Below are 13,063 nucleotides of genomic sequence, written 5' to 3' on the forward strand. Positions count from 1 at the left end.
GAGCTCACTCCATCGTAGGCCACGTCTTTGCCTTTGGCTAGTCTGTGGTCAAGAGTAAGCCCATTTATAATAAAAAAATAAATAAATAAATGACGTGTTATACCGACCCCACATAACGTGGGATAAGGGTAGAAGGAAGAAGAATAAAATAAAAATAAATAAATACTTGTATTTAGTCACTCACCCGACGTACTAAGTAGTAGTAAGTAGCGTTTACCATTCAAGTAAAAAATATTTCGAAAGTGATATAATATCGGCTAGCACAAACAAATGCAGCTACGAGTACTTATGGCTCTAAGTTCCTCACAACATTCACGTTCAAGTTGTTCCATTGACCCAGAAAACTGGCATCCTGTAGACAGGGCCGGATTAAGGGTAGAGCGAGTGGAGCGGCCGCTCTAGGCGCCATATGGTAAGGGGGCGCCAAAATCGAGAATGTAGAAAAATCCATACAAAAAAATTATACGTTGCGTGGGCGCGCACATATCACAAAATGGCGAGAGGAGTCGGGAATTAATCCACTATTGAAAATCTAGATTTGTAATTCAGATTAAGTGGAAAGTTGCACCACATTGCCAACATATACCAACATTCATAAGGGCGATGTTGCTAGGGCGCCGTAAAAGGAGAATTCTAGCCCTTGACGAGCCACATTGTTATGCAGCGAACGACAAAGTAACGTCGCTATCCAAATGCAATAATATGAGTCTACCTGATAGTCCAAAGCGGAGTTCCTCATAAAGCCAAAGGCGCAAAACGTTTCAGGGAGGCGCAATTTTGTGAGTCACAGCAGATGGTGAGCGAACTTCAAAGCACTAAGATCACTTAGTGGCAAAATAACGAAATAGGCATCTCGACGGTGACGATCGAGCCCGCAGTTAAGCTCTTAATTAACTCTTAGTATCTCGACGGTGACGATCGAGCCCGCAGTTAAGCTCTTAATTAACTCTTAGTATCTCGACGGTGACGATCGAGCCCGCAGTTAAGCTCTTAATTAACTCTTAGTATTATAAAAATAATAGTGATGGCGAAATATATTAAGGCCTAAAAGTCGGGAACATAGGCGCCCTGTGAAGTCAAAATACCCCAAAATACGTCAAAGACCGCAGCTCTGCAGAACATAAAAGCTTGAAAGTTCGCGGATTCCCCGCTAGCGGGTTGAGTCCTCATAAATCGAGTAAAAAAAATCGCGCTCGCTTCGCTGGCGCCTACTGTTTATATGTTCTCTTTTAGTTACTTTGGAAAAAATCCGAATTTGCTTTCCTGACTTAGCCACTATAGTGCTCTATTTTGTTTGTTATTTTATGTATTTACATTATGATATCCACGTTCAGCCACACGTAACTATACTAGGGTGCGTCTACGAAAGTTCAACCATTTGTCCCTTTCGTACTATGTATCTGTATGATGAAATCCATAAATTCTGTATTGCGTTAATCTTCAAATTACGGCATTACTATGAAAAAAATTTCGCGCTCGCTACGCTCGCGATTTATTTTCCTACGTCTAGTGAAACCTTACCAAGGGGCGCCGAAACTCAAACTCGCTCTACCCTGATCGAGTGCACGGGCCGGCGCTGCCTGTAGATTTTCCAAACGAAAGATGTTAGGGCGTAGAACAATGGCCGAAGCGTCAGGTGTTGTATTGGAGGCAAAGAAGTTGCCCACCTCAGACTATTGTCGTTCACTAACTTGGTCTTACTACGAAGCAAACTTCCCGTAGGTATTTAACTTCGTAATTGTATGTCAGTTTTGTGACTACAATTAAGAATAAAATTTGTCTAAAAACCAACTTTTTTCATGTTCTAAATGTTTAGCACACAATAAGCAATATTTTTATTGAAATTTCAAGTTTCGTCTGTTCAAATTTCAATTTCAATTGAAGTTTTAATTGTCGTCACAAAACTGACATCGAGTTAATTTTTGTTAACTTTCGCTGATTTTGTGTCCCAACTTTTGAAAATACATGTATCTTGAAGAATAACATTAAAAATGTTTAAGTTATCTTTCATATTTGACAGGTAATTTTACATTTATTGTCGAGGTCGATAAAAAGAGTTGAGGGCGAAGCACCCACGTCTCATTTGATACATAAATAGTTAACTTTAAGCTTCCGATCTCTCTTACTTCTTTATATATATATATATATATATAGAGGTAGTACCTACTCGAGAAGAGTCTTGCGTAAAAGTCTATACCTCTAGATATGAAGTCAGTTTATGTGGCCCTGTATTCGTTGTCTATCGAAAGTTGTTTAAAACTAATTAAAATATCTAATATCAAAAATGGTGTAGAAATTGGCGTGGCGACGGAAAAGGTCCGGACGTGGCGGGGCGCAGTTCGTCGACGCCGGAATCGCTCTAATGGTCGGAAGCTCGTTACGTGTTTAAATACTCATTACTTCCCTCAGCTCATTTCACCATTAATCAGTTGATACATTACCAGCCACCTATGATACGCCAGCCATCATAATATTTAACAAATATAGTCATGAATACCAGTCAACTGCATTCAAATGGAAGTCATGCAATGTAGCATTTTTATTGACAGTGCCCAATTGGGCAATACATGAAAGAATAATTTTTAAGAAAAAAAAAACCGCTGCTTTGGGGTTCTGGTGAAAGGTACTTGCGAATGTTGGATTATGTAGAAATGTGTAGGTAATTTTTAAAACTGCTTTTATTATTTACTTTGATTATTTGATGGAAACACAAATTTAATGAATATACGTATATACCGCATACCGGTAAGGTTTGAGGAGTTTCCTCAATTCCTCATGAATCTGATATCCGATTACATATAAGAAATCTAGTTTGACAGAATTTGACTTGAAAACTCAATAATATATGTAAGCATAACAAAGAGAAACAAACTCCTAACAAATAAATGTCATATTCTGAACTTAAATGCATGCTGTTATTATAAAAATACGAAAGTGACTATAAGTGTGCCATTCAGATTTGAGGAGTTCCGTTCCGATTTCTGATCATCATCTGAAGTTCCACTGCACCAAATGTCACCGTTCCGTTTTAAAAATTACATTTATAAGTAGTACTTGGGTCATTTTCTTTTCAAAGTTGTCCACTCCACTTTTTTGTAACATGGGTATTTTTTACGCGATTCGTACTCGAATCGCGAGGTCTTTCGATCCTAATAGGAGAAAAAAATTGTTCCAAGATTTCCATACATTTTTCAAACCTTCCATTCCGTTACCGCCATACAAAATGTATGAAAAATGGTAACCGAATCGGAAAAAAAATAACCTTGGGACACTTTTTTTCTCCTATTAGGATTGAAAGAGCTCGCGATTCTGAGTGGAAAGCATATAAAAATTTCTTGTACCCTTACAATTTATTTAAAACATTACAAATACTACGATACCTTACTAACTATAACAACTAGAAATCCATTTTATTTATATTTACAACAATTTTTATTCAAATTTCAAAATAGACCAATGAGTTAAAATTTAGTCCAATGAATTAAAAATAGTCCAGTGAGTATAAGAATAGTCCAGGAAAATTAGTTCAATAAATTACATATTTTTCGGAATTAATTTTAAACGAAATAAAGCAAAATATAGCATATTATCGTACTCTGTTTTAGCGTCATTATAATTTTCAGGGAATAATAGCTATATGATGCCTTCAAGATTTTTCCGGAGATACGGGTGTAAGCTGGCTATCTGCGTAGTTCATCCGCTTGATCGCGAGGATATCAGCATCACTGCATGCAGACAGCTCTCCCATTTGCCACTTGTTTAATACGGTGGCTTACACGGTTTGAATTTCAATTTATTCTTAGTACTTTCTGTTCAATTTATTTGTGCCAGTTTCTCAGTATAATTACGAATGCAAATATAGTTAATTTTACAAAATGTCTGACAAACTAAAGCCGTTAGTTCGCAAGCGCGGTACCATAAAGGCAAAAGTTACTTTATTTGAAAAATATATTGACACTATAAAGGCGATTTCGACGGAGAATTTCACTAAGGCTTTATTCGGTGAACTCCAACTTAAACTAGGTCGATTTCAAGAATTACTATCTCAATTTGATGAAGTGCAGTCAGAAATTGAAACTTTGGATGACATCAACTTAGCCGATCAGCTATTAGAGCGGGAACAAGTTGAAGATTCCATCATAAGGTTGATTTCATTGTCACAATTGATACTTGAGTCTAACCAACCAGTGACTACTAAATATGCTACAGCTATTTCTCGGGCCGAAGGTTCTATTCATACAAACGACAGTTCTCATGTACCTGTCCATTGTCCAATTCGGCTTCCGACTATAAAATTACCTTCATTTGATGGTAGCTATGCAAAGTGGATGGAGTTTCGTGATACTTTCAATTCATTAATAAACAATAACGAGTCCATTCCAGCAATCAATAAATTTCATTATTTGCGTTCATCTTTGGAGGGTGGAGCAGCTATAGTTATAAAGTCTATTGAGTTCACAAGTGACAACTACAAAACCGCATGGGATTTGCTATGCGAGCGGTACAATAACGAAAGAATTTTGATCAACAATCACATTAAGGCATTGTTCAATTTTGAACCCATTACTAGAGAATCCCACAAGGCTATCAGGTTCATGATTGACTTCTATTCCAAAAACTTACGTGCCTTACACACTCTCAAAGAGCCCACTGACAGTTGGGATACATTAGTTATATACATGATGGTGTCCAAACTAGATGCCGCCACTAGTAGAAAGTGGGAAGAACACAGAAATACACTTAAAGTATCTCCCAAGCTCGATGACTTGTTAGTGTTTCTTCGTAATCGAGCAGATGTCTTAGAGACGATACAGTGCGGTACTTCTACGCAAAAACAGGACAAAACTAATCATCCTATAAAGCAACACAAACATATTACAACATTACTAACAAGTGACAATGAATACGAGTACACAGCTAGTGATAATGACATAGGTACAAAAACAAAAATAATATGTGCATTTTGTAAACAAAATCATTTCAATTACGAATGTGACAAGTTCAAGGCAATGTCAGTAGAGGGTAGGAATAATGAAGTTTCGAAACACAATTTATGCAAGAATTGCCTGCGCCCTGGACATAATCATGATCGTTGCCGCTTAGGTCCATGTAGGAACTGTCATGAAAAACACAACACATTATTACACGTTGAAGTTAATGACAACAATGAGACAAATTTATCTAAAAACACAAAAATTACTACCGCAATGTCTTCATTCACTCAGGCTAAGAAAGGTTACGTGCTTTTGTGCACTGCTGAAGTGAATTTAGTCAATCCTGTAACAAAGGAAACTCACAATGCTAGAGCACTATTAGACATAGCGAGTCAATCTTCATATATATCTGCAACAATGCAAAGAAAGTTGAACTTTACCTACACTGATAATGATGAAAATGTTATAACTGGATTAAATGATTGCATAATTGGCAGCGCTTCAAAACTGTGTAATGTAGTAGTGCAATCCAAAGACGGTAAATTTAAAATTGATGTTCCATGTCTAATAATGCCAAAGATAGCACAAACTGCTCCAAGTTTTGAAATTGATACATCCAAATTTGACATTCCTAAGTCTCTTGAGTTAGCGGATCCTAATTTTCATCATCCGTCCCCAATCGACATAATGCTGGGCGGTGATGTATTTTGGGATATTGTAGAATGCAAGAAAATCGAATTAGGCAAAAACAAACCAACCCTAAAAGAGTCTAATATAGGTTGGCTTGTTTCTGGTCCGACAGGCCAAGGTTCAGCATGTTCTACTCGATGCAACTTCTCTCAAAATGAACTTTCACTCCGTGAGGCCCCGGAGGACGCCTTAGGCGACTCCAAAAACTGTATAATCAACCACGAAGTCCATGAGCATAAACTAAGTGAACGAGAGCTTTTTAAGTCACTTAGGCGAAACTTCAACTCTCGAGTATTTTATAACACAACATTACGTAAATCGCGAATTGTAAACTGATTACCTGTCGTAATTCCTTATAGATCTCTCAAACTCGATAAATCTGGCTTCAAGGGGGGTCAAACCTCAACAATAATTATCTTGAACTTCGTGTGCTGCGAAGGACCCTGCTTCCTTGAGAAACCAGTGTTTGAGTAGCCTAATCTAATTCTTTATAGCAAGTCATCAGTCTTTATAATCAAGTGTGTACAATACTTACGATAATGGTTTAAGTCTATTTATTCTTCTAAGGCAACAAATGATCTTAATCGCAAATTAAAGCTACTGAAATTAACTATATTCCTCAATGAAAATGATATTTGATTTATGTTGGTGGTCGCTTCGTTAATGTTTTACACTGATTATATGAACAGTGACATCTAACCATCGTATATACAAAGCTTTATTATTTTTACGATTGACACTAGATGTGTGATGTGTTTATCCTAAACCTAACTAACTAGCTAACTACAAACATTAATGAAAACTTACCTTCTCTCCCTATGTACCTTCTTCTCCACCCTTCATGTGCCATGTCTGTGGGGTCTTATTTATAATCTTATTCTAACATCAAGATCAAATGAGAAGGTCTGTGGGGCCAATTTAGAAATGTCAGTTTCGTACATAGTCGTTTTCTCTTAGACAAATACCATCTAGCGTACTCGTAAGTGTTATTTAAGTGGATAGCGCGAGCGCCTTCTTTATATGTTTATATTATATATTTTTATAGTTCAATATATTTTTACAATTGTACGAATATTTTAGATACTTAGCTAAAGTTAAATTGAACAGAATGCTACAAACGTTATACGTATGGCAAATCGGAGAGTTCGCTTGTAGCGAGAAACTGTTATGTCATTCTTGTCCAGTGTAGGCTTCGGACTGCGGTAGAGTCTAGAAGGCAGCAGTGAAACCTATTTAACTATTATTTTATTATTCATTATGTATTAGTGCTAATTAATGAGGATGTTGAGAAATTAATATAATATTGTTTGCATTGATTGAGGCAATCGTGATTTCCATCCTTTGACTCTTTGTCTCTGGATTCTTCAATTAACTTCACTCACGCCTGGGCACTTCCTTGTCGAACGACCAAGAAACCATGGATGTCCCTATCGTTATATAAAGTGAAGACACTGATGATTTACATATCAGCTCGTTTAACAGCAAGTTATCCTATCAAGTCGAAACCAATCATCAACAACATACTTCTGGTCATGGACGATCGTTTGCCACCATTGAAATGGCCATTGGATTATAACGAAAAACTATATGTTGGCAGTAATGAAGTCTGGCCAGTCATCAACATGAAAACAAAGAACAGCTTCATCGAACAAGCCGTCTCTAGGCTACTTATTAGCCTAAAGAATTACGCTCATTTGAGCCTCTTGAAAGCTAATTTCCAAATCCAAAAAAATGATGTTTATTACTCAACTTACATATATTTATGCGTTTGACCTTAATCAATAGAGGTACTTAATTAAACGATTATGAGTAGTAAGTGATAATGATTGTACATATATGAAAATTTCATACTTGTATTTAAATAAAAAAATAATGATTTATTTCAAAAACATTTAATTAATAAATTCACCACGCAAGCAAACACCTGTCTGCTGGTAAGCAGTCACCATTGCTGAGGTTTATCATCATATCATGCGCCTTACTGACTTTATAAAACCGATAAAATCCTTTTTTGAAGAACCTCATCTCTTGAGAAAACCTCGGAGCTCATTTCACAGTCGGAGCGTCTGCGGGTCGAAATTTCTCTTAAACCGCACAGTGTGCATATCTTATAAAGTAAGTATCTGAACTATAAACTTACTTATCAGTGCATTTTCTCAGCCAACTGTGCAACTTTCATTGCAACTTGGCGCCCAAATGTGTCTCCGCTTGGATGGAGTCGTGGCGAAGTAAGTTAAATAACTCTCGAACGAACTTGCCTGATAAATTAGTACTTCATAAATATTTGAGATGAGATCCTACGAGAGATTTATATACTTACTGATTGTCTCTCAATCTGTAGGTACACTTTTATAAATAGGTGCTTTTACAAAAAGTTTGTTACTAATGTTCACAAAGTGAACTGTTTCAGGTAGGTACGTAGGTATTACGACTATGTAGCCTTATCGGAAGCTTAGATAAATTATCCTCCTTTGCAAGATTTACAACCGTGACGGTGAGGCCCTTAAAGGTAGTGAATTTATTAAGGATTATTAATTCTAATGTAGTACGGAAGGAATACTTAATGACTTTATTATGATACTATAATATGGTTCGGATTTGTTGGTGATGTTTTTGGTAACGTTAATTAACGTTGTTTTTGTTGTTGTAGTTCCGGCGGTTTTCCGCAACTCGATATCTTGCGCCTATTTTATTTATTTATTTAAACTTTACTGCACAGTTAAAATATGCAGTTACAAAAGGAGGACTTAATGCTACATGGCATTCTCTACTAGTCAACATTGCGTGATACCTATTTTGCGTGATATAGAGGGTTACTAGCCAGTCCAGTTTTGTTATCGTCGTTAATCGATTAGTTTGTATAAAAGCATTGCGGATGCTTTATTTCAGGCTACGAATTCGGCATGGCATACGAGCGTAGCGACTTACACAGTAAATCCAACGAAATGTACCTCTAAATAATTTCGTAGCAGCGACAATTTGGCTAATACAAATTGGCTGGCCTTAGAATCTAGACAATGGCATGAGTCAGCCGATTGCTTTCATTTGATTTGACCCCGAGGCGTCACATCGGCATTGGGCGTTACAGACTTCAGAGTGCGTAGCCGAATGGCATTTCTCCGACGCCAAACGAAAACGAAACGCCACGCCAATTAGTCTGGCTCTGTCGCGCCAATACGCACGAGCGATAGAGATAGATATCTACTAGCGTTTCGTTTCGTGAGCGTTTCGTGAGCGTTTGTACCATTTGGCTACGCACCCAGTTCATCGCTCTCGTAAATAACACGGACGCTCCCAGGTGCCACGGACATGGTTTTGAATTCGTGCTGCTTTGTCGAAATCTAAACCATTAGCGTTTCTGCACCCTCTAAATCAGTTTAAGCACAGTTTAACTATAGAACTTTCATAATTAAATAGGTAGGTACTGATGTTGTTCATACATATACTTTATTTTTTAAAGAGTAACAAAAATAATAGTGCTGGACCGTTTGAGTAGGTAATGTAGGTTAGATTTGGTTACGACATTTGGTATCGTATTCCGATTAAGAAAAGGTAGAAGAAGAACATTTTATGCAATTTATTTTTGGTCTTGTATGAAGGGTTGGTTATTAGGTACCTACCTACGTGCATTTTGTCTACACCTACCTATATATTTTATACGTGTGTACAGAAACCTCAATAATTTATGTTTGGTTTTGGGATTATACTGCCGAGAGCTATTAGCAAACATAAAGCTACATAAGCCTCGTAAAAACAAGTGTTACCTTCATGTTTTCCAGTTTATTGAAATAAAGGTATAAACCGTTAACGGCTCTTGAGACCACAGGTTATAGTTTATTAGACATTGATAGTTAAAATAAACTAGAAAGACACATTCAAAACCACACACGTTATAATGCATACTAAATCGCTCCCATGGGCCCGGCGTGGCAGTGAACTACTTAAGTATATCAAGATACTTGACGTCTAACTTTGAACTTTTTTCTAAAAGTTTTCAATAGTTACAAGAAAATATTGTTAAAAACTAAGTACATACCTTGATCACAAAATTGATCTGTAAATAATATAGTGTGTTTATTGTTGCAGTGTGAGCGGTGACCCCCGGCATGCGGTCGGGGGAGGGAGGCGAGGGCTCGGAGCTGGCGGAGTTCGGCGCGCGCTGGCCGCCGTACGGGCAGGGTCCCGGCTACGGCTGGACGGCGCGCTCCGCCACGCCGCAGCACCCGCCGCAGCACCACCTGGCGCGCCACTCGCGCTCGCAGCAGGTACACTCGCGTCACACTCGTTGGCCGTACTGGCTGGTGAATGAATATTGTAGATTCGTGCTACATGATACTCGATGACCGAAGAAATCCGGCTGTAGCTTTGGTTACGACACCCGGTGGGCTACATTGCCTCAGCATAGTAATGCCACTAAAACCAGTGTGGAAGGAGAAGGTAATCAGTATTTGTTATTTAAGTAAAGTATTTTTTTGCATCTAAAACAATCTTTTTGAAAATATTTTTGCATGACTAACTAGTGCGGTTATTATGAAATTATGAGGCAATAAATACAGGGTTACAAACTACGAGGAAACCTTGAATGTAACACGCACGCGTACGCGTAGGTAATATAATTAACAGTGATCGGTTTTTTGGATTCACCCTCGCGGGATATCAAGTAGAAAAGTTAATATTGATACGACGAAATTATCTCTAAGGCCATTACGTTATGTACTATTTTTAGTTTAAGTTTATAATGTTAATGTTGTTGCTTTATATTTTTGGTTGAGCAATAAAACCATTTGGCATTGTGGACATTGTACATTTTTTGCCTTTTCTAACAACATTAAGCCCGGATTCCCGGGGCATATCCATACTAACATAATGATTGAGGTCGTTCACCCCATGTCGAATCCAAAAAACCGATCACTGATAATTAAGGATAGGTTCAATGATTGCCACTTTGCCCTACACGTAAACCCTAATAACGATAATTGAACTCGATTAGAAGTCCGGAACGTCACTTTGCAAACTTGCTCAGTAAAGTCGTAGCTTGAATTTGACTAACTTTAATTAGTATAGTTAGTCAAATTCAATATTCATGTGACTATTTCCTCACACTACCACGAAAGTTCTTCAGTTCGTCGGGTGACAAGCAAGATACAGACTATCACAAGACCGGTGGACTCGGACGCTTTTTTAGGGTTCCGTAGTCAACTAGGAACCCTTATAGTTTCGCCATGTCTGTCTGTCCGTCCGTCCGTCCGCGGATAATCTCAGTGACCGTTAGCACTAGAAAGCTGAAATTTGGTACTAATATGTAAATCAATCACGCCGACAAAATGCAAAAATAAAAAGTGGAAAAAAAATGTTTCATTAGGGTACCCCTCCTACACGAAAAGTGGGGAGTGATTTTTTTTTTCATTTCAACCCAGGCCGTTTTCACATTATCCGATCCGATATCGGGTGTCGGACCGACATCCTACACCCGATAAACGCTTCCGATAGTGTCGGATGTCGGTCCGATAAAACGCATTGTTCCAAATCAATCAAGTATGATTTTGTATCAAATAATATTTTTAAAAAGTTTTATATTTAATAATTATAAGCACTATATTTCAAATATTTTATTGTAAAATTAAAATAACGAGCATAAAAATACTCAAGTGTGTGCAGGTAAAATAAATAATTTTACATTTAACTATATCTACTAAAACATGAAAAAAATAGTATCCGCAATTCGGACCGATGAATTACAATCTTTTTTTTTCAACAGAAATTCATCATTAACAGCTGTTTAATAGACGCCATTTTTGTCACGCACACTACTACAAACGTATACCTACATTATATACGCACACATACAAATATTATCGGCCGACAGCTGGCGGGGGGCCCGGCATGCCAAAAATGTCGGAAGCGTCCTGCCGATATCGACAGTTCGATGGTGCCTTGGACAAAAACTGTTGTAGGAAAGTGCCATCTGCATTAAATCCGCAATTTTTGCGTTTTATATCGTTTTTTAGTAATAATGATCTATCAAATACATAAATAAAAACCTGGAAGCGCATAAATCTTACATTTTACATCCTTCCTACATCCGATATCGGATCGGATAATGTGAAAAGTGTGATATATTGTTGGATAGGTATTTAAAAATGAATATGGGTAAACTAAAACCATTTTTTGATAATGCTCATATTTTCGGAAATAATCGCTCCTAAAGTAAAAAAAAGTGTGTCCCCCCCCCCTCTAACTTTTGAACCATAAGTTTAAAAAATATGAAAAAAAATCACAAAAGTAGAACTTTATAAAGACTTTCTATAAAAATTATTTTGAACTTGATAGGTTCAGTAGTTTTTGAGAAGCTCACTGAGCGTGGCCCGACACGCTCTTGGCCGGTTTTATTTCGTGTATGATATCTATTTCATTTTTCATAGTTCAGAGTTTTTTTAGCTTATTTTTTTGTAATTACTTACTAGTGACTTTTGCTTGTCACCCGACGAGCTTTATTGTACACAATGTTATTATAAAATAATATCTGAAATCTCTGAAGTGATTAACGAAGTCAGCTTCAGCTTAAAGACGGTTCCGTTTGCTGCTCTAGTATCCAGTACTGGCTTCGTGCGAAGTGCATGGAGGGGGTAAGCAAAGCGATCGCAGTGCTTGCGGTGGTCAAAATCGACACTGATTGTGGTTGTCATCTATCAAAACTCATAAAATATAATACAATGTGTAATGTTTGATATGGGGCATCAATGTTGTTTCGTTGTTAATTGTACAAATAATGGCATAAATAGTCGTTGCACGTTCTATGCGTTTCTTAGAGCACACTGGAAATTCGATCAAAGAACTAAATGGATAGCTACGGTGAAAAGAAAACGTAAGTGACATGTCAAAACAAAACATTATAATAAATTATACTTAAGCTTTGTTTACCTAATATTGTTTAATACGCTGTTAGTATTTTTCCTACCGTAAAAGATTATGCTTAAAGATTCAGGCCTAGCCTGGGAATAGGCCCGTGTCGGATATTTCTGCGGCCGCCGCGGACATGACTAGGTACTTATGTTTAGATTTGTTTTATATGGCATTAACGGGACGGAGGTTTAGCGAATACCATATCACTAGCTCGAAGAACTTGTACCATTACTCCTATGTTCTTCAAGATTCCTTATATGCCCTGCCAGCACCAATTTATTGACTCTTTCTGTAGGCTGGGGTTGGAAGTTTATACCGTGAGTAATGCTTTGGAAACAGATTTTTGGTATTATATCCATGTCTTTATAATCTATCTACCTAAATTACACTTAAAATAGTAGCTCTTGTTATTCGATTTATTTAAAATTAACGAAAAATCGTTAAAATATAATGTTTGTTTACATGTCATTTTTTGACATTTTCCACTTCTTGTTCACGTGGTAGTGGGCGTAATTGTCGTGCACGTAGCCAATACA

The 13,063-nt window shown here is 37.3% G+C and overlaps 1 protein-coding gene across 7 annotated transcripts in view; it reads left to right on the forward strand.

Annotated features, from left to right (window-relative positions):
* Nucleotides 1-13,063, forward strand: part of LOC125226786 (whirlin) — a 137,763-nt gene that overhangs the window by 39,176 nt on the left and 85,524 nt on the right. For all 7 annotated transcript variants that reach the window (XM_048130874.1, XM_048130875.1, XM_048130876.1 and 4 more), the window contains exon 2: nucleotides 9,711-9,889. In XM_048130874.1, coding sequence (XP_047986831.1) covers nucleotides 9,731-9,889 — 159 coding nt within the window. In that variant the 5' untranslated portion in view covers nucleotides 9,711-9,730. The remainder of the gene's footprint in view (nucleotides 1-9,710; nucleotides 9,890-13,063) is intronic.

This window comes from Leguminivora glycinivorella, chromosome 6 (genome assembly GCF_023078275.1).
Source record: "Leguminivora glycinivorella isolate SPB_JAAS2020 chromosome 6, LegGlyc_1.1, whole genome shotgun sequence".
Lineage (NCBI taxonomy): Eukaryota > Metazoa > Arthropoda > Insecta > Lepidoptera > Tortricidae > Leguminivora > Leguminivora glycinivorella.